This window comes from Dermacentor andersoni, chromosome 3, assembly GCF_023375885.2.
Source record: "Dermacentor andersoni chromosome 3, qqDerAnde1_hic_scaffold, whole genome shotgun sequence".
In the NCBI taxonomy this organism is placed as follows: domain Eukaryota; kingdom Metazoa; phylum Arthropoda; class Arachnida; order Ixodida; family Ixodidae; genus Dermacentor; species Dermacentor andersoni.
In genome coordinates this window covers 50,793,388-50,820,494 of record NC_092816.1, presented here as the reverse complement: position 1 = coordinate 50,820,494, position 27,107 = coordinate 50,793,388, and the positions used below count along the sequence as shown (strand labels likewise).

The window sequence follows — 27,107 nt, the reverse complement described above, 5'->3', positions numbered from 1 at the left end:
AGTCCTGAAAAAAAATTGTGGCAACTATATACGTGGTATTGCAGGTGATGAGCGCTAGCTATTCGACATTGCGTTTAAGTTTTAAGGCAAAACCCTGCAGATCTCTGTTGCAAGGTGGCCTTGTGAACAGAAAATATCACGTTACCCAGGGAAGGCCAGAGGCGACCCAAAACATGTCCACCCCTGTATAAGAGAATGATTAGCCAACTAATGATTCACTCGCCATTGAATTAAGGTGAATTAGGGCGGATTAAGGTGGATTAGAGTACATTAATGATGATTAAGGTGGAATAGATGCATGAATAAGGGTTAAGGTGTATGAAAAAGTATTAAGGTGGATTAGGGTTGATGAAGGTGTATTAAGAACGATTGGGGTAGATTAGGGTGCATGAACGAAGATTAGAGAGGATTGAGGTGGAAGAAGGAGGATTAAGATTGGTTAGGAATGATAAAGGAGGTTTAAGACCGATTAGGATGGATCACGGTAGATTAAGGTGGATTAGGGTTTATGACGGTGGTCTAGGGTTTTAAGCAGGGTTAAGGTGAAATAAGGTACATGAATAAGGATTAAGGTGTGAGAAATAGATTAATGTTGATTAGGCTGCATTACGGTGAATTAGGCTTGATGAAAGTATTAAGACTGATTAGGGTGGAATAAGGTGGGTTAGTTTGCATTAGGGAAGATTAAGGTGCATGAGCAAGTATTAAGGAGGATTAGGGTGGATCAAGGAGGATCAAGGTTGTAAGGGCTACTTTAATAAACCTCAATCCATGCCAATCCTTCAACCACCTTAATCGACCTTAATCCTCCTTAGCATACCTTAATCAATCCTAATTCACCATAATCCCCTTTTATCCTACTTCATCGACCTTAATCCACCCAAATCATTCCTAATGCACCTTAATCCTCCTTAATTGTCCCTTACCCTCTTTCATTCACTTTAATGCACCTTAATCTACGATAATCCTCCTTAATTCGCCCTAATACACCTTCATCGACATTAACCCCCCCTAATCCTCCTTAACCCACCCTAATACTCCTTCATTTACTTTATTGCACCCTAATGCTACACAGTCCTCCTTGACGCAGCTTAATCCACCTTCACTCACACTAATCCACCTTCATCGACCTTAATGCACCATAATCCTCCTGAATGACCTTAATCTACCCGAATCCTTCTTCATTCGCTTTAATCCTCGCTAATATACCCTAACCTCCATAATACACCTTAATCCACCTTCTTTCACCCTAATCCACTTTCATCGACTTTAATCAACCTTAATTCTCCTTAATACACTTTAATCCTCCATAATACACCTTTATTCATCTTAATGCAATCACTAATCAATCATTACTTAAATTTGCTAATAAGCAATCATCTCTTTACACGACTGCACATGCGTTGGTTCACTTCCGGCCTTCCTTCGGTGACGTGATATTTTCTATAGCTCACAACGCGACCTTGAAACAGAGATCCAATGCTTTCTCTTAATAAGCCACACGAAAAGGGGTGTGCCACAAGCAATAGTAGATCAGACGCACTAAGTAAAGTATGTGATCATTTGGCAGATAATTGTCTGGAGTATAAAATTCGCCTCAAAGCTCCTTTTACGCCAGTATACCCCTTTCAAACGGTTTTAAGAAAATACGAACCTCCTCATAAACGTTTCCTTCAGCATTATCGGTGCTGTTATCCGCATTTATGAAGATTTTCAGCACCACTGGGGCGCGCTACTGGCCCCAAATTACACACCTCCATAGAATGCTGCGGCCCGTCCGCGGGAGCCCAGGAGAAAAAGCGTTCCGTGCGCACCCGGCGGGCGAGGAGAATCGAGGAGGAAAGCGCCGCGAGGAGGAGAGTGTCGCTACTTTCAAATTATCAAGGGGCTTTATTTAGACCTATAGAGTGAATGTATAGGCTGCCTAAAGGGAGCCTGAGCAGTAACTTTTTTTCGATGCACTTGCAGGGGTCCGTCACTTTTGCTCCCGACTGAACATTGGAGATTATAGCACGTCTTTACGAAGGCGTTGTATAAATTTCGAACTTTGCGCATTCTCCGTTGTTCGACAAACATGTCTTGTCAACAAAATACAGCTTTCCCGACATGGCAAGCCCATAGCGCCGGCAGTCATCTGCTATCTACGTCGTCTATTTATGAGCAGTCGTCTGGTACGTGGTATCGCAAGCAGTGAAATGAATGCTCCGTGTAAAGCTGTCGTACTCGCTCCCATCTAGAGCCTCGTGGCCTTCATCGGACCCCCCACGGGAGCCACTTCTCTTCTTTATCATGAAAACACGAACACACAAATGCAGAACAACCTCGCAAACGTCATCAATGCTAACAAGGTAAAAGTTGTCCTTGCGAGCACATACGTGTGGGGTACACCTTTATTTTTTATTTTTATTTTCTTGTCGGCAAATGAATGGTCTAGTCACGACAAACCTGCAATGCTGCCGGCACGCCCTTGCTTCCTGCATGCATGACGTATCGAGAAACTAACAAAAGAACGAAGAAAAACAATGATAAACGACAAAACACGACAACGTGAAGAAAAATGTCCGAGTCACCGCGGGTATTTTTACTCATCACGATGTCGCGCACGCATGACGTGGTATATGCTCGCGCTACTCGGTGTTCGCGCCCTAATGATTTCAAATGACTCCGAGAGACCCGACGAAGCCGATCAGCGAGGCGCTGTGCAACGACGTAGCTTTTCTAAAAATATCCTTTTGTTTGTCTCTCTTTTCGTATCGACTGCTACAGAAATACGTAGTCTTACGTTATAACGTGCCTTCGAAGCGACGTGGTCGGTAAATAGGAAATGTATTTTGGCTTTCGAATTTTACACGGCGTACCCGAAGGCTCTTTCTGTACCGGAACGTTTGGCAGTGAACTTCAAGTATAAAGACACACCTCAAACCATGCCTGTGGAGCGTTTATGCAAAGTTTCGGGTCTGGCTCACGGCGAGGACTGATGTGTAAAAGGTGTGGCCACTTTGCGCGGTATGCGAGGTAGAGAAACGTCACTTTGATAAATGAGACAGAGAGAGAGAGAGAGAGAGAGAGAGAGCTTGATAGTATGCAAGTTTCCCCGTATAACGCGTACAGCTGTCGAAACGTCACAATCATGCAAAGTGACCGGGCGGTATTCTCAGGCCGATAACTTTAGGTGATGCTTTCGCTTTCCAGAGATTTCACGTGACTCGGCACCGGACTGGTCCACGCATATTCGGCCGACAAGTGCGTACAGCGGTCGACCGTGTCGGCTGTCGCAGTGCGGAGAGAGCCGTCGACCGTATACTTCGACATGTCCTGTACTAAGTCTCACGAAATCTAGCGAATTTGAAACGATCTTCGAGAGTGATCACCCGGGAATGCCGCCCCTGACCAAGTTATTTTCCTTTTCTTTTCTTTTTCGACCATCTTCTTGTAGCCAACAAGCCACGTGTATATAACAAGGGCAAGGAAATGCGAACGAACGGGGGACACCTGCCTGAGCCACATCCACACTGCACGTTTCAGTAAAACCAGAATGTAATCCCCCCCCCCCCCCCACCCCGGAAAAAAAAATTAAGCAGGCTACGTTCGGCCCACGGCTGGAGCTGTGTCTTCTATGGCGGGGCTGCAAGCAACTTAATATCAATGCAGAGTGCCGAAGTCGTTGAAGTATACCTTCTTGTTTTCGTGAAAGAGAAGACTGCGAAATTAAGCTTATTCAGTTTGTAACTATGAATTTTTTGTTAGCCGTGTTGCCGACAATCGTCGTTGCCGTAGTTTAATCGCCTGTAAAGTAATGATTCTTTTTTTAAACATGTTTTCCTTTGGACGTTCGCACTGGTGACTTAAATACGTTGCGGCCAGCGTTTTCATGTCATACCGACGCAAGTTTGAAAGAAACATTAGAAAAGCACCTGCATGTGTGGTACTGGCGTCCTCACATCGTGAATTGGTTGCATAAACTTCCCTTCATTTAGCATCTGAAGTGACTATGTAACTCGCGCCATGGGCACTGATCTCAGCATGTATCGTTCTCGTACTGGCACATTCTGTCCATGCTCCTCAGCGCGCCGAAGTTCGACTACCGAACGTGTAAATGGAACCTGTGCCCTTTTGCCGAGACCTCCCCCTGCGCTTGCTTCCTTGTGCTTTGCCTTGCTCCTCCTTTGTGCTACATGTCTGGGGCTACCTCGAAATGCTTCAACCGTAGCAACAATTGCCACCGCGAGAGACCACCCAATAATGACTTATATAGCTATCGACGCACTCCGGGCGCATGTTCGCCGTATATCCAGAGTCCCTGGCCGCCATCTCGCTCGCTTGCCTGAGAAAAGACGCAAGGCAGCGTACTCCAGATCAGTTGCGGCTAACCGGCACTCTTTGTCATTGAGGCACTCACCCGTAGCAAGAACGCCATCCCCTCTGTGGTGCTGGAAAAAGCCTCCCGTGTACCTTGCTGTTCCAGGAATAGCGAAGAAAGCTAGCCTGACCACCGCGGCTCTCAAGCAGATCACGCTGGAACTTTTGCGTTGTTCATACGCTAACCGAATCCATGTTTGCACGAACCTTTAGTGCAGTTCACTAACGAGTGAGAAGCGTTGCCAGAAAATGCTGTCACTTGCACTGAAGCGGCTAATATTCAAAGGGAACTTCTGGAGCATATTCTCCGTGAATAAAACCTGTTTTTATGTTTATGCGCTTCTTAGAATTGTACGTTCCCCCCCCCTCCCCCATCCTTTATTTCTTTGCTGCTATTTTCACTCGTGCACATTTAAATGTGTCCCTCAACCTTCACATTATAGAATACTGTACTTACAATTCCCTAGATTCCTATCAGTGCGTTTTACTTCTGTGTTCTTCTTACTTATGCGCCTTTGGAATTGTGTAATATTTCTCTCCTTGCGCCTGATTTAATTATAGATAACATTCTGAATGTGTCATTAAACTTACTTTATACCACAGTGTTTGCCTTTTACCCAATTGAAATCAGTTTCTTTTTTCTTTCTTTTTTTCTTTAGTTCGGTCCCGAATGTGCCGTCGCGATTAAAAAATTCTGCTTCGTTACTAGAATTTCATTTCCACTCTCAGATGCAACAAGTTTAATTCAAATTCGTCCAAAAATGTTCTTATCATAGCTTTCTTCTGCATTTTACACGCGCATTTAAATAGGCAAATCGGAGTTGGTTAAGAGAAACTTTTAACTCGCGCGACCGGCTCAGATTTCCCCATTCAAATGCATATAAAACGCGGAAATGCTCTTACTACGCAAATGCTGGACCGATTTAAATGAAACTTGTTTCATTTGAGGAGGAAAGATAAAATTCTAGTTTGCGCTTCTATATAGGCACAGTTATAGTACGGTTTAAACTGTCGCGAGAAATGCCACAGTATACCGAGCAAGTTACGTCACCTCTTCTCACTCACTCACCTCTATGTGAGTGAGTGAGTGAGTGAGTGAGTGAGTGAGTGAGTGAGTGAGTGAGTGAGTGAGTGAGTGAGTGAGTGAGTGAGTGAGTGAGTGAGTGAGTGAGTGAGTGAGTGAGTGAGTGAGTGAGTGAGTGAGCGAGAGCGTGTGTGTGTGTTTCGTTTGTTCTTTCGTCCATGTTTGTGCTGCGAAGACGATCAATATTAGACGAGGATCAACCGACAAACCCACATCGCCACCCTTACCGCGAAGTCGCACTCCTAAGCACATAGCAAGTTTGGGACGTCATTTTCTCTCGCGCTACCGAAATGGCGACAACATGAACTTGATTCCGCCGCACTTCCCTGCAGCACACCACTGCTTTCGCGAGAGAAACAATTTCCACCGGTCGCTATATTTCTTGCCGAGAGGTTAAGGAGCGTAGAAACATGTACAAATAGTAATAATGAAAAAGGAATTAACGCGGGGGTTATTACCGTCAGCCCAACGGCCTCCTTGGGAAATCATAACCCCGGGGCCTCCTTCTGCCCGAAGTGTCACTGCGACGAAAGCCTTCTTCCAGGCGCCGAGACGCCCGAGTGCGCATATGGAGAAGTACCTAAAAAACGTAAAAAATAAACGAGATGAACAGGTTATGCGCCCGTGACGGTAAATTGATGAAGCCTTCCAGTCACGTTCGAAGCTAGAGGCACGTAAGACGTCTGACGGCAGGAAATGAAGTTTAAAGAAAACGGAGGGTCGGGGGGGAGGGGGGAGGGGGAGTGATAAGCTGATGTATGATAGACTACGGAAAAATCTTCACGGATAGAACTCACCTGGAGAAAAAAGAAAGAAAATCTTCCTTGAGTGAAAGATGTGAAGAATAGAAAGAAATATAGATTCATGTCTCGGTGATTTGAAGATCGCAGTAAATACGGAAGACGGGAGGTGAGAAAATCGAAGAACAGAGCTCAAACACAAGAAGGGAAACTCGCATCGTTAGCGCACCGTCGACGCAAGCTATGAATGAAGCAACATTGATCGTTGGCTCCCATACACGTTATAAACTTTTTATCTTTACGGATTCGCTTTTGGAGGATAGGCAAACAGCACAATTTGTAGATAAAACTGGTGGGAACCGTGTGCACAATTTCACGTTAGAAAACGGCGCCAACTCTCAGCTCAGAAAAGCGAAAATGAACTAAAAAAATGACAACCGTACCACTCTGTGAAGATGGAATGGCAGCTAAAGCTGACTACAGTTAAAGCTTTCAAACGAAAACCAAAGTGCTCTCGCTGCCATTCCATCTTCATCGAGTGGAATTGGTTCTCATTTGTTCGTTCATTACCACGGAAACGTTCTTCGTCGGTGGTTGTTTCGCGCCGGCGCCATTTACATTTTCGCTGCTGCTCCCTCCGCCGCTCCTCGTGCGCATGTTGTTCTTCGGGTGTATGAACTATACGTGTCCGTCCCGTCGATAACGTAGCTGCTTTTATCGCCGATACCTCTCCTGCTTATATACTGCGATAACCTTGACGTCCCGCTATCTTTCAAGGCGAGCGTTCTAATCAGTTCCACATTTTGACATCTGCGCCGCCGCACTGAACCAGTACGTGATCACACGCAAAGCAAACAATGAAACCCACTGTATATGGGTTTGGCAGAAATCGCTAAGTCCGTTTCCGTTTCCGGACGTCGAAAAAACTGCGGAAGGTTAGTCATATACAGCTTTCGCTGTAAAACAGCGGCATTAAAAATCCCTTGGCGATTTAGCGGTAAATGCGAGAGAAAATGTGTTGGCATTACGTCCCGCCTTTTTTGAGGTGCCGGATTCATGATGGAAATATCGTTCAACATATTGCAAAGTGTTGTTCAGGAGCTCACTCGGTACACGTCCTGCCTCTTCCAGACGCGAAGTGCAACGGGCAGAGGTCCGAGGCAGGCCACCATCAGTTGTAATCTGTCTGTCTGTCTGTCTGTCTGTCTGTCTGTCTGTCTGTCTGTCTGTCTGTCTGTCTGTCTGTCTGTCTGTCTGTCTGTCTGTCTGTCTGTCTGTCTGTCTGTCTGTCTGTCTGTCTGTCTGTCTGTCTGTCTGTCTGTCTGTCTGTCTGTCTGTCTGTCTGTCTGTCTGTCTGTCTGTCTGTCTGTCTGTCTGTCTGTCTGTCTGTCTGTCTGTCTGTCTGTCTGTCTGTCTGTCTGTCTGTCTGTCTGTCTGTCTGTCTGTCTGTCTGTCTGTCTGTCTGTCTGTCTGTCTGTCTGTCTGTCTGTCTGTCTGTCTGTCTGTCTGTCTGTCTGTCTGTCTGTCTGTCTGTCTGTCTGTCTGTCTGTCTGTCTGTCTGTCTGTCTGTCTGTCTGTCTGTCTGTCTGTCTGTCTGTCTGTCTGTCTGTCTGTCTGTCTGTCTGTCTGTCTGTCTGTCTGTCTGTCTGTCTGTCTGTCTGTCTGTCTGTCTGTCTGTCTGTCTGTCTGTCTGTCTGTCTGTCTGTCTGTCTGTCTGTCTGTCTGTCTGTCTGTCTGTCTGTCTGTCTGTCTGTCTGTCTGTCTGTCTGTCTGTCTGTCTGTCTGTCTGTCTGTCTGTCTGTCTGTCTGTCTGTCTGTCTGTCTGTCTGTCTGTCTGTCTGTCTGTCTGTCTGTCTGTCTGTCTGTCTGTCTGTCTGTCTGTCTGTCTGTCTGTCTGTCTGTCTGTCTGTCTGTCTGTCTGTCTGTCTGTCTGTCTGTCTGTCTGTCTGTCTGTCTGTCTGTCTGTCTGTCTGTCTGTCTGTCTGTCTGTCTGTCTGTCTGTCTGTCTGTCTGTCTGTCTGTCTGTCTGTCTGTCTGTCTGTCTGTCTGTCTGTCTGTCTGTCTGTCTGTCTGTCTGTCTGTCTGTCTGTCTGTCTGTCTGTCTGTCTGTCTGTCTGTCTGTCTGTCTGTCTGTCTGTCTGTCTGTCTGTCTGTCTGTCTGTCTGTCTGTCTGTCTGTCTGTCTGTCTGTCTGTCTGTCTGTCTGTCTGTCTGTCTGTCTGTCTGTCTGTCTGTCTGTCTGTCTGTCTGTCTGTCTGTCTGTCTGTCTGTCTGTCTGTCTGTCTGTCTGTCTGTCTGTCTGTCTGTCTGTCTGTCTGTCTGTCTGTCTGTCTGTCTGTCTGTCTGTCTGTCTGTCTGTCTGTCTGTCTGTCTGTCTGTCTGTCTGTCTGTCTGTCTGTCTGTCTGTCTGTCTGTCTGTCTGTCTGTCTGTCTGTCTGTCTGTCTGTCTGTCTGTCTGTCTGTCTGTCTGTCTGTCTGTCTGTCTGTCTGTCTGTCTGTCTGTCTGTCTGTCTGTCTGTCTGTCTGTCTGTCTGTCTGTCTGTCTGTCTGTCTGTCTAGTTACGTTGCAAGACTCACACATAAAGATGTAGTTACAATATTTACAAGAGATACAACGATGCATAAACAAGACGGCGTCTCGAGACCGATTCCATCTCTACTCGTCAAATCGTCTTCGACTTGGTAAGCTGTTTATAGCGCTTACCCAGAACGCAGGCGAGAGTTCGCGCGGACAACACAGGCTTTCCAAAGAGACGTTGACGTGTCGTCGCGGAGATGACCTCTACCCTCACGTAAAACCTTGCGCGTTAGCGCCGCAATAAGTGTTTCATTTCGTCGGCTCTGCTCCGTGGAGGCTCGCACGTGGCTCGGCGCCGCAGCCAATGGGAATTTAGGTGCCGTTTCGCTGCCACAGACGCCGGCTTTCTCGCTCAATGTGCCATTTGATGCTTTCGCATCGAAAGTTCGCAAGGACTTATGAAGCCACAAACAGGAAGATCACAGGAATCCGTGTGCTCAACACGGACCTCTCATGGAGTCTGGCAGAACGATTGCAGCGCCAGGATTCTACCGACAGAATACAGCCATGCAGTGGTCAGTGTGTGCGCGCACGCGTGAGGGGACTTCGAAGATGGCGACGCCATGCCACTCTCTCGAAAACCACAGAATGAACGCAGCAGCCGTGTCTCTTCACCCGAGATTCATTTCGCAGAAGGGGGCTTCTTTGTGGTTGTTACATTTTTATCGTGTAGCATTTACAGAATGAAATTAAAAGTTTCTTGTTGTATGAGTGTTGGCGACCGAAAATTGCCCGCTAAAGGATGTACATCGCGAAAGAAGTGCTTCACCAGCAAACTAGTGTGCTGGCTACAAGTTTTGATAGTTGAAAAGCCAAGTCGCCAACTGGACCTGCGGCGAAGGTGGAAAGTGGGCTTTTTTAAACGGTTAGCTGTTATACACGGTAGCCTACAGTAGTTACTAGTTACCACTGCCTTTACTGTCTGTCGGCGTATTTGCAAAAAATAATGATGGGAGGGGACGCGAGCAACACCAGCTACATCTTCGATTAGGACAAATGGTTTTGTTATCTGCGCATGTTCCATTCGTAATCGTTATTAATTCGAAAGCGTTATACGCCCCACGAAGCGGAAGATCCGTTTGCTGTGACACGAAGATCCTGCCCACGTTTTAGCATTCGATGACACCGAAACCCACGTGACCAAGTGATTGCGCTACCTCCCCGGCGCTTGACCTGCTGGGGCTCGCGCCATTGCTCGGACTGCGAAACACCACGGTGAGCAGCCACGGCATCGGACGGGTGCAGTGGCCCACATGATGTGACACGACAAGAACTTTATTTGAGCCCTGATGAAATGATATCTAGGGTCGTAGCGCACATCCAAACAATTTAGGTGGATTAAGGTGGATTTAAGCGGATTAAAGGGGAATAAGGGGCAGCAAGGTTCATTAAGGACGTACAAATAAGAGCAAGGTGAATTGAGGTGGAGTTTTAATTTAAGATGATAACTTAGACTAGTCCTAATGCTCTCGCTTTCAAATCACGTAAGGATACATAAGTAAGCGTCATTCATTTTTATTGCCTACTGTGCCTCTTGACGGGAAACGCAATTAAGCTTTCAGAGCTCCTTGTTAATTGAGTAACATCGAGCGGTTTCCCAAGTACCCGAATAGTTTTTTCGTAATTAGCCACAAGGAGATGAATTCTCTTGGACTCGTATAGAAAGAAGGCATTCAGCTTTATTCTATTGTATCCACCTCGGTGTTACAAGTTCCCCTCGGCTAGTAATTATGCAGAATGAACAAATTACACGAACCAGCAGAAGAAAATTAAAATCTTGTTGAAATGCCTCCTAGGTGACTGCGAGCTCATTACCTGCTTTTTGTAAGCACAGCTTGAGGGCTATTATCTCCCCATCCCATGAATCACTTTATTAAGTGAATATTTGAAGAAATGTAACGTTAAAAGAGAGGAATACGTCGGCGTGGACTGCACAAAGCGGCAGGCGCAGGTTGGGGACAGTCTAGTTTGAATAGGCCTTTCTTTTACCTCCAGTATGAAGGTGAAAACGCAGATTTCTTTCCATACTTTAGTTGCACGGACAAAGCCCACGGAGTTATTTTTTCTGTTTTTTATATTATGCACCTTGTATGCTGCCGCTAAAATTAATATTAGTTCCCTGCTGTACTCCATCTCATGAGTCGTTTGTAGCATTCTGGAATCTGCAAGACTCTGCCAATGGGAAAGCACTGTGAACCACGATATATTGTCACGGGGTAGTGACGGTGAAGAAAGCAGCAAAACTTGAATGGCCAAACTAATGTTTTATAGGGCGAACCTGTGCTCTCAAAAAAACAGGCTACACTCAAAGCACAACGACAGCGATAAACACAGTCGCCGATGGTCGAAAATCTGGTCAGCGGGTCAAGCGCGTCGACTATCATACATGAGCCATCGAATGTTTCGGAGTAATCGCTGGTGCCGGCGTGTCTCCCAGAAAGTTCTACACCATTAGCATCGCGCATACATGCAATCGGATTACACAAGGTTAGGTAACAACAGACAGCGGATGGAACCACCGATAACATTCCAGAAACTTCCGATACATGCAGGCGCATCCTGCGCTGAGCGATAACATTGGCTAAACGGTGAAACGCGGTCACTCGATAAACAAGTACGCGTGTCAGTATGTTCGACCGCGTCGCGTCGTCTGCTCGGCGGCGGCCCATATTGCGGCATACGATCGGCATGCGCACAGGGCCTAACGTGCCACGTATCTCTGTAACGTATCATGTACCAAGCGAAACCGAAACTCTCTAGTCCCGCCAGTAATTCAACAGCTGAGCCCGGAGCTGCATCCCAATGCATAAGGATGCTTACTACCTGTGCCCGCCTCGTACCTTAGGCCGAGCCGCAAACGACTTACAAGGTGGCGTATCGACTGCAAGGTCGGTAATACGTTGGCAACGCATGTACGACACAGCGAGCGGCAGCAACGACGGACGACCTTGGTAGACAAATGCGGGGAGCAGGAAGCAGAGTTAGTTAGGCCGGTCGTGCAATTACGCAGATCAGGTAATCAGGAGTCTGACCGAGTGATGGCACGTGTGCCAAGGTAAGGGAAGCGCAGTCCTGAAGAGGCCAGATTACTACGTGGTGAGGTGAGATTAGGAAACTTGCATCTGTATACAGGCTGGAACCAGCTGACAACAGAGAGGGGTAATTGGAGATGGCTAGGGAAGGCCATGGTCCCGGCAGATGGACACAGAAAAACAGCTGCTGCAACAGCTGCTGATAAAGATCAGCAGCTAAAGGCAGACAATGCCAGTGCTTTCTCTCATTTGCTGTCCTGTTACCGTCCCTTGCGGCGTGATAACTGAGTCTCGTGCATTGCGGTAACCTCGCTTCTAAATGAATATAAAGCCAAGGCTAGGTTATTAATGCAAACAGCATTCTTAACCTTGCCACACCAGTTTGGCTTTTTTTCGGCTATCCATCTATCTAACCAAAGTTATGACCCGTTCCAGAAGATTGTGCAGTCTATAAAGAAAGCGGTGTTAACAGCTGTTTGCAGCATATGAGTTAAGAAAAACCCTTAGCTCGGTATGAATTCCTATTTCACTGCTCAAATAAATGTGAAACGAAATAAATGCTCCGACAGGAGAACCAATTGTAATAAAGATAAAGGAATATTTACAACCACCTATTTAACCGATGCACAGTGGCACCACATCATCCAAATTTTAACCAGCCAAAAAAGCCGGACGGCATTTACGTGCACATTAATTGGCGGAGTTTACGACATCGTCATTTACTTTTTTAACGCTGGATTACGCAGCTGTAATATCAACTACTCAATTTTCTTAAATTTTTGCGACCTTCAACAATATTTTGCAGAAATAACGATGGGCGAACTCCAAAATCTGTTCCCTGCACTTATTAGGTCTTACCTCTTATTTTCCTTCTTTAAGTGCAACACTGCGAATCGAATTCCGCTAATGTATGCCAAGCAAAATAATTTATCCGTTCCTGCGTATCTAGATACGATCTCCTGAAAGAAAGTTGCCGAAGCGAAGAAAGAAATTACGTATTAATCGCTGCTTTGAAGTACACTGCTACTTTGCGGGTAGGACTTTTGCAAAACCATTGTAAACGTGGTCAAGATTTTCAGATAAGTCGTCAACTCATAACATTCGTCGGCTTGATACGTTCTAACAGATGCAGTTTACAGAATCGCGATACCTGTTTTCGGTACTGAGTTTTGAATTTCTAAAATTGAGCCTCAGGCAATGAATGAAAGCAACAAATCACCTTAGACTGATAAAATATTTCGTACACTCTAAAAAAAGTTCACACCCTCGGGGGTGTATATTTGCCACACAACGATAATCGTCATCTGTCTTGCCCGCACTTCCTTTCTTGCAAACGCTGCACTCGTTACTTTCCTGTCGAGCATGCTCGGTCATGCTGATAACGCACATGCCGTTCGTGACTTGGAAATAGCGGCCTTGCAGCGTTAAAGAAAAAAAAACATGCGGGCAAGACAGATGTCAATTATTTTGTGTGGCAAATATACACCCAAAGGGTGACACTGTTTTTAGAGTGTACCTGTATGTCTATCAATTTCGTAGTAATAGTCTGATTATAAGATGAGGATATCATAGCGAAAGTTCAATTTCTGAATTTAGCTCCGGTTCGTCCATGTGCAGTCATAGTTATTAACGTTCTTATTTTTGTCGTAGTTTGTATCACTGTAAAAAATATTCGCAGTTGAACAAGATGGGTCTCAAGCATTTTTTTTTTTTAATAATTCAGTGCATTCCTATTTTCACCGAATAAAAAAAAATAACTAGACCTGCGCAGATGCAGTCGAAATCCACGACATCACGGTTACAGCTGTTGCGGGAACCGGAATGCGGCGTTACCACTACTCTTTAGTTTTTTTGTTTTGTTTCTTTGCGTCGCTTCTCGCGTATCAAACCTCCTCTGATAATCTCACGATGAGAGTGGTATATCTTGTGTCGTAGAAGAGTAATTTACTTCTAGAAGCTCGAAAGATTTCTTTCTCAAATCCAGCAAAAATTCATTCAAATCGGTTCGGCAGTTAGTCATCTAATGAGAGCACCCGCGCGCTTCACAGCTATCTGAACCAGGAAGTCAGCTAAGTCATGAAGTCAGTCAGCTATCTGACCCAGCCTTAAAGCTTCCCCTCAAGGGCATCAAATATTCATTGAATCCTACCAGTCAGCTTTCTTTTCGAGATGAACACTATATATACATAGTGCACGCTATTTGGAATAAGTAATATACTACAACGCGCAGATTGTAGGTGCTGTAAACTTCGTTCGTTCGAGAAGACGCAGCGTCGTCAAATTCAGTGCCGTCGTCGTTGCTGCGTCGTCGTCCTTCATTCGTCGTGACACGCGGGATGCGCATTGTTAAACGCCCCAAGTTGGCGCCGATCGAGGCATTTCCCAGCACAGAAAATCTATGGGCACTTTGCTGAGCTAAACCGCGATAGGCGAAGGCCTATCTATGACTGCCTCTGTAGCTGTTGTCTGAACCGCGAACGGACGCCGTCGTGGAAAACGTGATTGATCGCCGCTTTCCTGCGTCCACCATGGATTGTGCACGGACACTCAAGAGCCAGCAACGGATTCCTCCTTAATATGTCAAAAGGCACTGAGGCACGTTGGGCTGTGTTGGTATTTGACTTCGGATAAAATTGTAGCGCTGGCGAACAAGGACAGAGTGGTGACGTAGGCAACACGATGCTCGCCATGCTGTCTATCGGAGAGAGAAAGATGAAGTCGGCTACGGAGAAGGGGTGAACCAGTCGCGTAACAGAAGCAGCCGAGAGTAAAGAAACAGCACGATGCGCCTCGGTGTTGCTTACACGTCTCCACTCTGTCCTCGTTCGCCAGCGCTAAAACGTTGGCAGCCCCATCGCTGTGGTGTATGTGGCTTCGGCGTTGCGCTGGTATAGGCCCGAGGGCGTGGGATCGAATGTCGGTCGCGCCGGCCGCGCTTCGACGAGGGCGAGAAACGCCAGAGTACCGTGCAATGGGGGCAAGTTAAAGGCGGTTAAAATTAATCCGGAGTCCCCAAACTAGGGCGTGCCTCATAATCATATCGTGGTTTTGGCGCGCCAAACCCCACAATTTGATTTTAAATTTCAATGATGACAAACTGGCATTGGTCGGGGGCTCTATACACCCGCAAATGGTCGCTGAACAATAAGAGTGTTCTTCGCGAAGTTCGGTGTGAAAGCTTCGTCTAAACCGATTACCACAGCCCGCGATATCTGATTTCTTTCCTTTTTTGGTGGGGGAGGGGAAGCAAAGTTCTTCTGACATATATTTTTGTATTCATGGCTGGTTTCGGTGTAAAGCGGTACGACACGAGAACAAAGAAGACTGATTGACAGGACAGGCGCTGTCCCTGTCAGCGCATGTCTTGACAATCCGTATTCTTTATGTCCGCGTTGTCGAGCAACCGAAACCGTCTCAGAATGCACTACAATTCGCCCGCCTTTCTGACCATTCGGTCTTTCGGATCGTTTCTACAAGTTTCTTTTTCTTTTTCGTTCAGTCATGCGCTTCAACTGTTACAGAGCGTGCGTGCGCAGGTACGCGTTAAACGCGAGGCGGTGTGGTACACTTACAAAGCCGCGGGTAAGTTTGCCATCGAACTTCAACAGGTAGTTCTCGACCTGTTCAGTGGTTCTTTTACTGTCTTGTCCTTATCATAAACGGTGCTCCTCGCATTGGGTGGAAGGGAGAAAAGAAATTTATAGGCTGTTCAGCGGTCCGCGACGTCGCCAGTCACCTTAAATCTCGCGGAAGCCTTGTATACGATCGGCAGGGGACTTACCTGGTCCGCACGTCATTTCTTCTGACTCGCGGCAATAGCTTCGCTTCCGTCAATTAGATGGAATCAGACGGCACGAAAGCGTACCGTGAGTTGATTTAGGTGGTGCGAAAAGCCGATGCTGACAGAAACGAGAGCAGTCATATCTTCCCGGCCGCTTATTGCGTCCTCACAGTGAAATGATACCAGACAACAAAGAAAGAAAGGAAGGAAGGCAAGAAGTCTAAGCGGCGCAGAAACGCGCCTACGGTCGGCTTGCAGGGAGCGCAAGCTAAAAAAAGAAGAAAGATCAAATTTACGCGTCGAACTCGACGCGCCCACTGATAGGAAGCGTAAACAGAGGTCTTATCAGTTTTGCTTCTCGGCGCAACGCCACAACCTCGCCCGCACGAAGACACGCGAGGTGTATGGGCGGCGACGGCGGCAATCGGTTTTGTCGCGGAAGCGGAAGCGAAAAAAAAAATAATATAGGGTGCCTTGACGGAAACGAAGGAAGCACTGCGTTGTCGTCGGTGTCGACCCGAAATGCCTGTGAGTAAGCATTTGTTGCCGCTGTTCAATTTTCTTTGCTTTCAAGTTTTGATGATTTCCTGGTGATTGCTGCCTAGCTCTCCCCCCAACAGCGGTTATAGAGTGGCAGTGAGAGAAGTGGTGTACTGTATGAGCTTTCTTGTTTCTTTTAATTTTCGCACGCCATCGTCACATGCGAATTTCGCGATTGGGAAATGACGCTAAGTTTGACCTCTTCTGGTCCGCTGTCGCGAGTTCTCGACACACCGAATCTGAGCTCATAAATCTGAACGGGCGGCAGTGCTGATTTTGACGTCGTGTGTAGCAATGCAAAAAAAAAAAATGCGTCAGCCTGTCGCCGTCTCCGAATCGGGAAAAGAACGCTTCGCGCACGGTGCCTGCAACCAGGGTGAACCGTCCAAGAAACTCGTAATGGCGGCATCCGATTCGCCACCTCTGCAATACCGACTGTTTTTCAGACTGCCACGAGGTGTGAGATGGTTTACCTGCAAAGTCCGAGTTTGTTCGGTGCGAAAGCATGCGTGTATAAAGGCGTTATCTTGCGTTAGACGTCCGTGTCAGTTTTCTTTGGGCGAGTTTACAGATCTCACTCTTGGTAGCATATTGTGCGAGTAATTTTACGTGTTCTTTCGTCGCATATACAAGCACTTCGAAATGCAATTTGAATGATTTTCTGCGGACGGAAATATTTCAGGCTGTAAGAGGTTGAGGGCATGCACGTATTTTCAGGATAGAAATACGGACATTAATTACACTGAAAGCTGGGAAATTATTTTTCTAGCTAGTTCTTCGGTCTGCACCATGCTGGCCGTTCCAGGAAGGGGATTGTCGCATTTCCAGTGTAATGAATCATCGTGCCGGTGGTGCTCCAGTGGCGCTCCTATACAGGTACGTCGATGATTCCCTCGGTCGCGAAGTTATGCTCGAGAATTCATGCACGAAGAACACACGTGCGATTGAAGTGTGCCACGTAGAAGGCTTGCAGAAGGCTGAGTGGACAACACTATTTCGAAAAAAAGCGGGAACTGTTAAAGAAGAACGAAAAGAAAAACACGAGAGTGGGCTTCTGCACGCGGACCAAGTGAGCTGCATGGCCCAAATTTGAAATTGCGAAGTTTAGTAGTTGCGAATATGTGTCAAGTCCCCGGAGATTGGCAAACAATTGGGGTATCAAAAGTATGGAGTGTATGCACATTGGAAGTCCACTTGGGGAATGCACTTTGGTATGCACTTGTGTCCACGGGTATGAGGGTGGACAGCATCGTCCTTTAGAATGTTCGTCACACGACACACAAAGACAATGTTTTGCACGCTATTTAGTGGCATTCGACCGAAGGCCCTTCATCCTCAGGAAGATCTTATACACTATCTCACACGCTGGTTGCAGCACTGTGGAAGCTACACGAATTCCTACCCAATAGGAAGGACGAATGCGCTCCTCGAAATGTGTTCATCCGCGCCGCGTCGTCTACTCAGCGTGGGCTTGCCATACCCTTACATGCTCCATGGTTGATGGATTGACGAAAAAAAAATGTTTTGACGCCGTAACCACAAGCCGCGTTTACATGCATGCCACAGTAGGGCTTCGCTTTACATTTACCTGCAGGGAACGCATATACATTTTCCCTGCAGTTACCTTGTAGCTTCCTTAGCAAGTAGCATGGGCGAATGCCCTTAGAAATGTTCACCTGCCTCACACAAGAGAGGCGTGCGATGAACTTTTTATTCACATACCTAGAACACATTGGTCAACTCGACAAACTGTAGTTCTACTCTGTCACTCTCATGCATCTTTCACGCAGCGAATTCTGTCACCTCAGTGTAGGATGGTGGAATCACTGAAGGACTTTGCCATAGCACTCCGTTGTCCATGAGTCAGAAAACTCGTTGTGGGTGTGTATGTGTGTGTGTGAAAATTTTTATTGTGATGAGGTCCGGAGGCTCGACTTCTTAAGTCAAGGCGGGCCACTACCACGTTGGCATTGTCAGGCCAAGCCCTTCAGCGACATCATGGGCTCCCTGAACGGCCCTTAGTTGGTCTTGAAACAATGGCTTTGAATCCTTTTTTCCCCACTGTATCGATTCCTCAACAAGTCGGGGAGAGTCGCGGGACACCCCGCCAGCATATGCCTGATTCCAATGATGCAATTACAATCGTTGCAGTCCATCTTGATCTCCTTCTCTGGATATATTTTATTAATGTGGTTCGGTGCGGGATATGTGCCTGTTTGCAATAAGCGCAGTGAGACTGCCTGAGCCCTGTTCAGTTTTGAATGTGGCAATGGGAATTGCCTGCATCCTAAATAGTAATGTTTGGTAATGTCATTGTATGTTTTTAAATGATCTCTAGATTCCCTGGCTTGATGGCGAACGGCTCGGTTGTGACTGCCACTGTTAGCAAGTCCTCGTGCCAAGTCATGAGCAACCTCATTGAGGCTTACCCGAGTCTCGTCCACTTTCCCCATATGCGCAAGAAACAATCGGATTTCAGTTCTCATAATCCCAATGTTTTCAAAAGGTTTAGCTGAAAACTCAGTGCCCAATTTTTTAAAACTTATTCCTTTCGTTTTTGGCGCCTCTCTCCTTCTCTGAGTTTCTCTGCGGTTCCCTTCCTCACGCAAAGTAGCATGTCAGCGATGTCTGTAAGCCGGCTTTTAAAATCTCTGACTTTCATTAAAGGGCTCTCTCTCTCTCTCTCTCTCTCTCTCTCTCTCTCTCTCTCTCTGTTCGCCTGCGGCCACAGAGGAAGCCCGTGCCTGCGGCACAGCGTCTGCTCGGCGTCTACTTAGCGTTTGCTCGCTACCGCCACCACGTTCCATGCAAGAGCGGGGTTGTAAATTAATCATGCAGTGAATAATTGGGCTTTTATAGCGTTCCGCATGGTCAACACAAAACCAATGGTAATGCTGTGGCGTCATCTGCTAACTAGAAATCGAACCAGTTTTACGGCTCGGTGCTGTGTTTGTAGTCGTAGCAGCGTGAAAACAAGCAGCCGATCTCAATGATTACGACACAACATACCTAGTTATTTGACCTCAGCTTGAGATTAGACTTAGCGACAACGGACTTTTCCACTCGTTTCTTTCTGACAGGGCGCAGAGCCAGTAACAAGCGCGAATTCGGATCGATGCGGGAGGTCGGCGCTGTATAAGCGCTGCCATGTTCCCACGGTTAGTGTAGCTATTACGGTTACCGTAATTGCTACAGTAGTGCTCGATACGACGTGCGTGAGCAAAGGTCCTAACACGTCTCCTATCACTGTTCCGTATCATGTGCAAAAAGAAAGGAAAAATAAAACTCTCTAACGTAGCCAATAATCGTCCATTTACTTCTGGAGCTATATACAGCTGCGCAAGTATATTGCCTGTGCACGGGCCTCGCACCCTCGGCGGTGCTGCGACCAGCTTGCGAGATGGAGTATGGTTCCTTGGCTAACATATTCATTGCATAAACGAGCGTTACTGGCGCTCGAAAAATTTTTAGAAGCGAGCAATATTCTCGGGAACTATTGAGTAGCGTGCTTATTTGCGGTAAGCTCACTCTATGGGATTTTTTTTTTTTTACCCCTATTTGGACAATTCAACGCCTTGATTCATGTACCTCCATATGAATATAACCCGTGCTTTCTTACGCGCCCTGATTTTAGTGTAATTATGTGACCGGGCTTTGTGTTTATTTTAGTGCAGATGTGCGATTGGACTTTGTATTGCTGCGTGTCTGAGTTGATTCACTTGTAGTGGGGCATTAGCGTACTTATGTCACTGGACTTTGTTAACGTTATTGTGATTCGGACATAATTTTAATGTACTGGTGTTAATTCCTTTTTTCGCATCTCTATGCGAAACGGAGTAGCCACCGCCAATAAAAGGCGACAACATATAATAAAAGGATTATACAGTTTTGTGATGTAGTCGGGAATCAGCCTGTAGATTGCACGGGTAGCTTACATTGGCGGAGAAGCCTTGATCATTTAGAAAAAAGAGCGGTTGTGTTTGCCAGCATGCTATGCAGAGCGCACATTTTACGGCGCTAAGTAGTTACGAGTTTGTTACCCGGGTATCTCTCTAACATCGCGGCTGCTTGCGACATCGTGTCCTCTCGTAAAAGCGTGCTTAGAAGCCTCGAAATCCAGAATTAGAAGACAGCCTCAAGAGCGCCGACTCAATGACAGCTGCAAGCAGCTCTACTGCAATGCATTCTTTCACGCGACTTAGTAACCGCAGTCATACAACTTAACGAACAATTACATAGGCAGTGCTCAAGATATAACCCCCGTATTCAGAAATGCATCTTGAAGCCCATGCTTGACTTCATATAAATGACACCTGATGCGAACGCGCTCAAGACGCTCATTGTGTTTCCTTCGGTGCGTTCCTGACAGGCGTCATTTAAATCCAAGTCAAGCGCGGGCTTCAAGTTAAAATGCATTTCTGAATACGGGGGTAAGTCTTCACTTGAACTCCACTGTAGACTTAGAGAGATGATGAAACTGGCAGTTCTCTCCAACATATGCTTCAGTAATTGAGGAACTCCAAAGATGTACTTTACCTCAACAACAGAACACATATACTGAAGGGATCGTGAGGGCCGCGGATTCCCGTGTGGAGACTTCGGCTTGAACGGAGGCGTCAGCGTCTCGAGTACGCTTCAGGTACAGACAGCGTGGGAGCTCGGGGTGCCCTGAATCTCGGAATTGACTAATACTTTTATGCGCAATCCTGTTCCCGTTGCGGCACGTTTACTCATTTCGCAAAACTTTACAGGCTTCCTTTCAATCACGAAATCCGTTTAATAAATTTTGTGCATGCGCGCAATACAACGCGGTTGGTGGAAATGCTCATATTTCTTATTCGACTGGGTCACAAGAGCGGTGCATATATTGCCTGGGATGCAGCTAACGAGAAAGGAGAAGCGAAGAACAATCCACAGTGTTGTTGAGATACATTTCGAGGTATAATATGGTCTGCCTCGCCGAACTTGCAGTCACACGAGCTCGGTTAGGTATGACTGGGTGGAAGAAGATGAAAAAGGGAGCTCTTCGTTGTTTACTCTGTCTCTGTGTGCTTTAAGGTATATCGAAGGGAACAACGTTTATTTTTTCATGTTACGTTTAACGCGACCACGTAAAAGCATTTTGGAGGCCGCAGCAAGATTATACAACACCATTTTCATTTCATTGCGGTACGGGATAAGACGACAAGGAGATGTGTTGTTTGTTCCTGTGGCCTTAGCGTACTCACAAGCTCTAACTTCAACCCCGAAAGAAAACATTTTATGTTTTCACATGCTGTCTTTATGTGACCCTTTAAAGCTATTCGACATCTCTGACTGCGTTTACTCTGTCTGCTCATTCCGTTATCTCGTTTTGCCTACCATGCGAGAAGGATTCGCCCTCCAAGGAGTAAACCTCTGTTATAAAATCGTGTCATGAAAATAAATAAAACAGTAGCCAAGGATGGTAGTGCAAACTTTTAAACAAATAAAAGCATTAAAGCAACACGATGAGTGAACAACGCCGCTCTTCTCGCTGATGGTTTCCGAAGATTGCGTTGCAACACCATCGTAACATGTGTATTAGTCAAACAATCCCTTTCTTCTTAGCAATCTTCGGACTCCAGTCGGCATATAAGTGTTGTTTCAGACAAGTATCGTTCCGAATCCGTCTGCTGAAAACGTTCCGCTGGCTGAGCTAACATAAATAAGTGTGATTTGATGTAGGAAGCAGAAAAACTTCCCGAACGAAGATGTATTCAAAGACCAACGTTTCGATCTCTGTGAGGCCTGCAGAAGTGAAACATTCAGAGGATCAAATGACATGGCGAAAAAAAAAGAAGGTGTCCACACAAGAATGAGTGCAGTTGATCTGCGCGGATCATATCTGAGCCCAGATTCTTCGATTTGCCCCGTATATCGACTAAGTTTTGAACTTTTGAACAAATCGTGCACAGCCGTGTACATATATATCTAAGCTCGTATCGCCACTGATTCAATTACTTCGAGCGAAAAATGTAGTATTTAAGTAACGTATCGAACTACGAAACTCCTCGTATCAGTAGTTTTCCTATTATTTTCATTTCCTGTTTTATTTTATTAGACACGACGACGGGAAGAATAGAAAGAAAGAAGTCTTCCCGCAATCGCGAGCTTCGAAACGCTTTTTTTAATGCCTTATCCATACATTATTTTGCGATGTCGCTCAATTGAAGGGTGGCATATCTACCGTGTTAACGCAGTGGCTATAGTCTTGCGCTGCTGAAAAAGCTACCGTGAGTTCGATTCTAGCCATGACAGCCGCATTTCAACAAGTACCGAATGCAAAAACATCCGCGTACCAACGGTTTGTCCCATGTACTACATATGATCAATTAGATAGGGGTTCTGGCACAAAAAAAAATTCGAGGATTTCATTTTTTTAGCAGAGGGCGATGATTTAGCAAGACAGACAGACAGACACACGGACGGACGGACGGACGGACGGACGGACGGACGGACGGACATACAGATATACACATAGACGGAGGGATGGACGGACGGACGGGCGGACGGACAGACGGACAGACAGACAGACAGACAGACAGACAGACAGACAGACAGACAGACAGACAGACAGACAGACAGACAGACAGACAGACAGACAGACAGACAGACAGACAGACAGACAGACAGACAGACAGACAGACAGACAGACAGACGGACGGACGGACGGACGGACGGACGGACGGACGGACGGACGGACGGACGAGCGGACGGACGGACAGATGGACGGACAGACATCCTGCAGACCTGCGTCCTCCCTGACGCTGAGGGTTAGAGCACGCGCCCGAGATTGAGCGGTATCATTGAGGTTTGTGAGGAAGCCTAGATGACAACCGAGATGTGCCGGAAACCAAGTAATACTGTGCGGGGATATAATCTTATTGCCGAGAATTTTAGATGCTTCGACGGAAATGGAGCCAGAAGCAAAGGCCCTAGCCGCTGATCTAGAGTCTATGTAGATTTGCGATCTACTATCGTCCGGGAGGGCGAGAGACCCTCGAGGGAATATAATCTTTGAAATATGCGGAATGGAGGATCGAACCTTTGTGATCGATGACAGCGGCAGCAAACCTTGTCGAGGGGCCATACTGGGCGGCATCTAAGAAGCAAGCCTGCGAGGTTCGTCCCTAGCGTGTCTGTAAAGCGTGACGGCCCTGGCCCTGCGCCTACCGATGTTCGGCCGCGGATGAACGTTACGAGGAAAAGGAAAGGCCCGAATGCTGGGCCTTGGGGCATCAGAGAGCTGATGTCGGCTCTCGGCAACGATCGTGGGTTTGAGGCCGAGTACGACCAAAATCTTCCTTCCGGCCGGCACAGACGACAGCCGAGCTAGCTGGGCAGATTCCTGCGAATCGATGATCCCTTCCAGGGTGTTGTGAACCCCTAGCTGCATGAGTCACTCTGTGCTGGCTTGCATGGGAATGCCCATGCATGGGAATGCCCTTTCGAATCAGCGTGTCCAGCTTGTTCTTTTTGTGGCCGTGCCAGCAGTGCATGGCTGACACGTACGTGATGTAGCTCATGAAGAAGGCGTGAAAGAGCCTGAGGCTCGAGGTTGTCTTCTCTGAGACCCCCCCCCCCCCGCCTGTTGGAGACTGTTGATTAGTCTGATCGTGTTCTCCGTCTGATCATGTTCTCAGTCTTCGGGGTGATTTTGTTGATCGTTCGACCGTTGCAGCCGTTCGACTCTATCAGCATGCAGAGAACTCTAAGGACATCCACCCTGGGAATGGGATTACTGTTACTCGTGTGGACGTTTATGTCGACCGCCGTCAGCGGCATTGAGCCCTTGGGTTGGGGGGCCCCTACTGACAGGCCTCTATAGGAGTAATCTAGACTTGCTCAATTTAGCAAGAAAAAAAAGCATATTTGTTAGCGCTTAAACATTGACAGGTTCGATGAAGCAGTTGATGATGATGATGCGCCACTTGGACCTATATAGTTCTATGAGAATTGCAATTTGAAGCTAACCTTTATTTCTCTACATGTGTGCTGATATGTAAACTGAGTTCCGAAGCTCTTTGTGTTACGCAAGGTTTCTATGTTCAAAAAAACTTCGCTTTCTTTTTTTTTCCGCACAACTAATATTTTTGATGTATTTATCTCGCTGTAGCTTTAGTGCATTAGCAATTTCACGAACACTAGAGGCGGATTCGCGCCGTCGTGCTGTCATGGTATTGTACCCGCACGTACGGCTCGCTTGTGGAGGTTAGAAGGGTAGGGTGCCCGAGGGTCGAAGTGCGTCGGGACCCACCATGGTTGCTCAGTGGCTATAGTGTTGGGCTGCTGAGCACGTGTTATGTGTTCTCTCCCGCTGTCCCCGTCTTTATTTGCGGTCAATACGATATGCAGTAAACACCAGCTAGGCCAAACTGAAGTTCTTCTGCTGAGCACGAGGTCGCGGGATCGCATCCCGGCCACGGCGGCAGCATTTCGATGGGGCGAAAATACCCGTGTACTTAGATTAGAGTTTTGGCCAAACCCCCGTGGGCATAACAACACCGCTGTTGCGCGCACTAATCTGAGCGGAACAGACAGTGGACTTCAAGCTAAAGCTGTACAAATCCTTTCTTTGGGCACCGGCGAATGCCGACGGTATTCGTTCAGTCTCGTCTCGTGCATCAAGGAAGAGCGAGGCCACCAACCTCGCTTGCAGTGTCCCTCATCACGCCGGCGTTCTGAGACGCATTCACCACAACGCTAAGCCTTGCTATCGCTTTAAATCCTTCGCCTGCGGGCGAAACTGCCAATTAATAGTGCGAAGCAATCTTCTGAGCGTGAAACTAATTTTTGGAAATGCAACTCGCCTCGCAGATTTCATGGGCCGACCCCGAAAATAGGGCAGTCTAAAGCTATGTGCCACTGGGAATGTGACCCTGGGGTAACTGCGCTAGTGCCACTCTGTACGCGGGTATGTGCGTCTGGGGTCAATGGTAGCCGTGATGATCCGGATATATGTATGTATATAAATAAATAAATAAATAAAAACTCATGAGTCATTCCACACTGTGAAGGTAGATGACCAGCGAAGCTGATCCTATCGGCGTTGAGCTTCGGAAGATGCACCGGCACATGCGGGTACACGTAACCGTTCGCCGTCGAGAAATGTGGAACCGCACCCTTTGGCAGAGCCCCTCTACGCGTACCGCACGCATGACAGTCTCACACATACTCGCAGGAGAAGCAGCGCATTAACACCTCCAACAAACGTTGTCGCTTCTTGTCGTCCTTCACAGCGGCGATTGTAGGGGGGTCGTTATCGAAACATAGTCTGTCACAGGCGTTGCCGGTAGACAGCCGAAATGACGATCAAGGATGTCTCTGCTCCGTCAAGCCCCGAGTGTGCAAGCGGGAGCCAGCATCACGAGCGCGCCAATGACAATTTAGGTGCCGTTTCGATTCTACAGACGCCAGACGTCGGCTTTTCCGCTCGATGAGCCATTTGACGCATTCGCATCAATGATATTGTCCGACAGCCACATTTGAACTGAGAACTAATAGCGCAGAAGCCCAGTACTAGAACCATTACGTCATTTACCGCCTTTCTTATTCTTTTTTTTTTATAATGCCACGAACGCATGAGCTGCCCTGCGGAATAGAACACCAAGAATTTCCCGCGAGCAAGCCACCGCGCTGAGACGTTTGTAATCCTTGGAAATATGTAGATGTAATTTACAGTTGAGGTCTGGCGCAATTTTGGTCTATCTTCTTTTGCGGTGTGTGGGTCGACCATGGCGCTTCAGAAACGGTTAATAACGTTTTCTCGTGCAATCTAACTTACGCGAAATCTTGAGCGTATTACACATACATTCGTTAACCACGGGCCACCTGTTTCTTTCTTTTATTAAATGCGAATTATTTGTCGGCGAACATTTACCACTTTCACAATATCCATCTAGCCGCCTACGCCTTGGTGCTCTCACGGTCGTTTCATTAACTTAGTATGTACCAAAATTGGCATAGTATGACAAGAATGTATGCCAAGCTTAAATGATTGGTCTTGACATGATAATCATGACATGTGTGTCACGTAGGACGTGAAACAGCCGCCTACGTCTCGGCGCTGTCACGTTCGTTTCGTTAACGTGGTATAGGCTCCCCGCGCGCTGCTTCGCATCACATCGATTCTCACAGGTTGTGGGATCTGCCGGCTGTTTGGTGCGCGTGCGTGCTGTTTATTCCAAAACAAACGCCAGTGTTACTCTATTGTTGGCACGACTACAAGACGCTGTTGGGAGCGCCACAGCACAGCGGATGACTTCTATCATGACGTCATCCAGCGGATCTGCCACCGTGGCTTCTCTCTCTCATCACTCCCCATTCCCCTCCCCACGTGTAGGGTAGCGAACTGGACTCAGTCTCGTTAACCTCTCTGCCTTTCCTTCTTCCCTTCTCTCTCTCTCTCTCTCTCTCTCTCTCTCTCTCTGTGATACGCGTGATATCCCCACGTGCAGCCAACGCGTCTACGTGGAAGGCTCCGCCTATAGCTTTGCAGCTCCCAGCGGAAGCCGGCGCGTCACGTTTCTCATCATTACCGCCGTCGGGGGGGAGTAGATCCCTGCCTGACCTGCGCAGCGCCAAAACAACAGAACAGGGCTTTGGGCGCGAACGTACGTAAGCATGTACGCAGGAAGGCGTGACGACGGCGAGGACGGCTGCGTTCGCTCTCTATATAACCTCCGAGACAGCGCAAAGACCGAGGGAGGAAGGAAGTGTGCTTCCGAGGAGAAGCCAGAACAAGATGTGCCGAGCTGGCGCCGGAGTTGTCTCGACCGCAGACGCCGCGTGGTTCGTCTGTCAGCGTGCTCACCCAGCGACCGACTTTTATGAGGATGTGTTGCCTGTTAGGGAGTGTTCTCCTTCGAGGAACTTACGTACGGTTACTTAGCGTATTCTGCGACGTCAGAAGTGAGACGCTGTGCACTGTGCGCCGGTATGAAGGGGAAGACGAAGTTTTGGTTTAGCTAGCT

General features: G+C 47.3%; 1 protein-coding gene across 2 annotated transcripts in view; it reads left to right on the top strand.

The window, feature by feature from the left end:
* LOC126548301 (uncharacterized) overlaps positions 1-27,107 on the top strand; it is a 244,681-nt gene that overhangs the window by 35,739 nt on the left and 181,835 nt on the right. Inside the window, exon 1 of one of the 2 annotated variants that reach the window (XM_050196454.3) lies at positions 15,939-16,101. The exons of the other annotated variant lie outside the window; for it this stretch is intronic. Coding sequence (XP_050052411.1) covers positions 16,096-16,101 — 6 coding nt within the window. The 5' untranslated portion in view covers positions 15,939-16,095. Of the gene's footprint in view, positions 1-15,938; positions 16,102-27,107 lie in introns of those variants that run through there. 2 annotated transcript variants of the gene reach the window in all.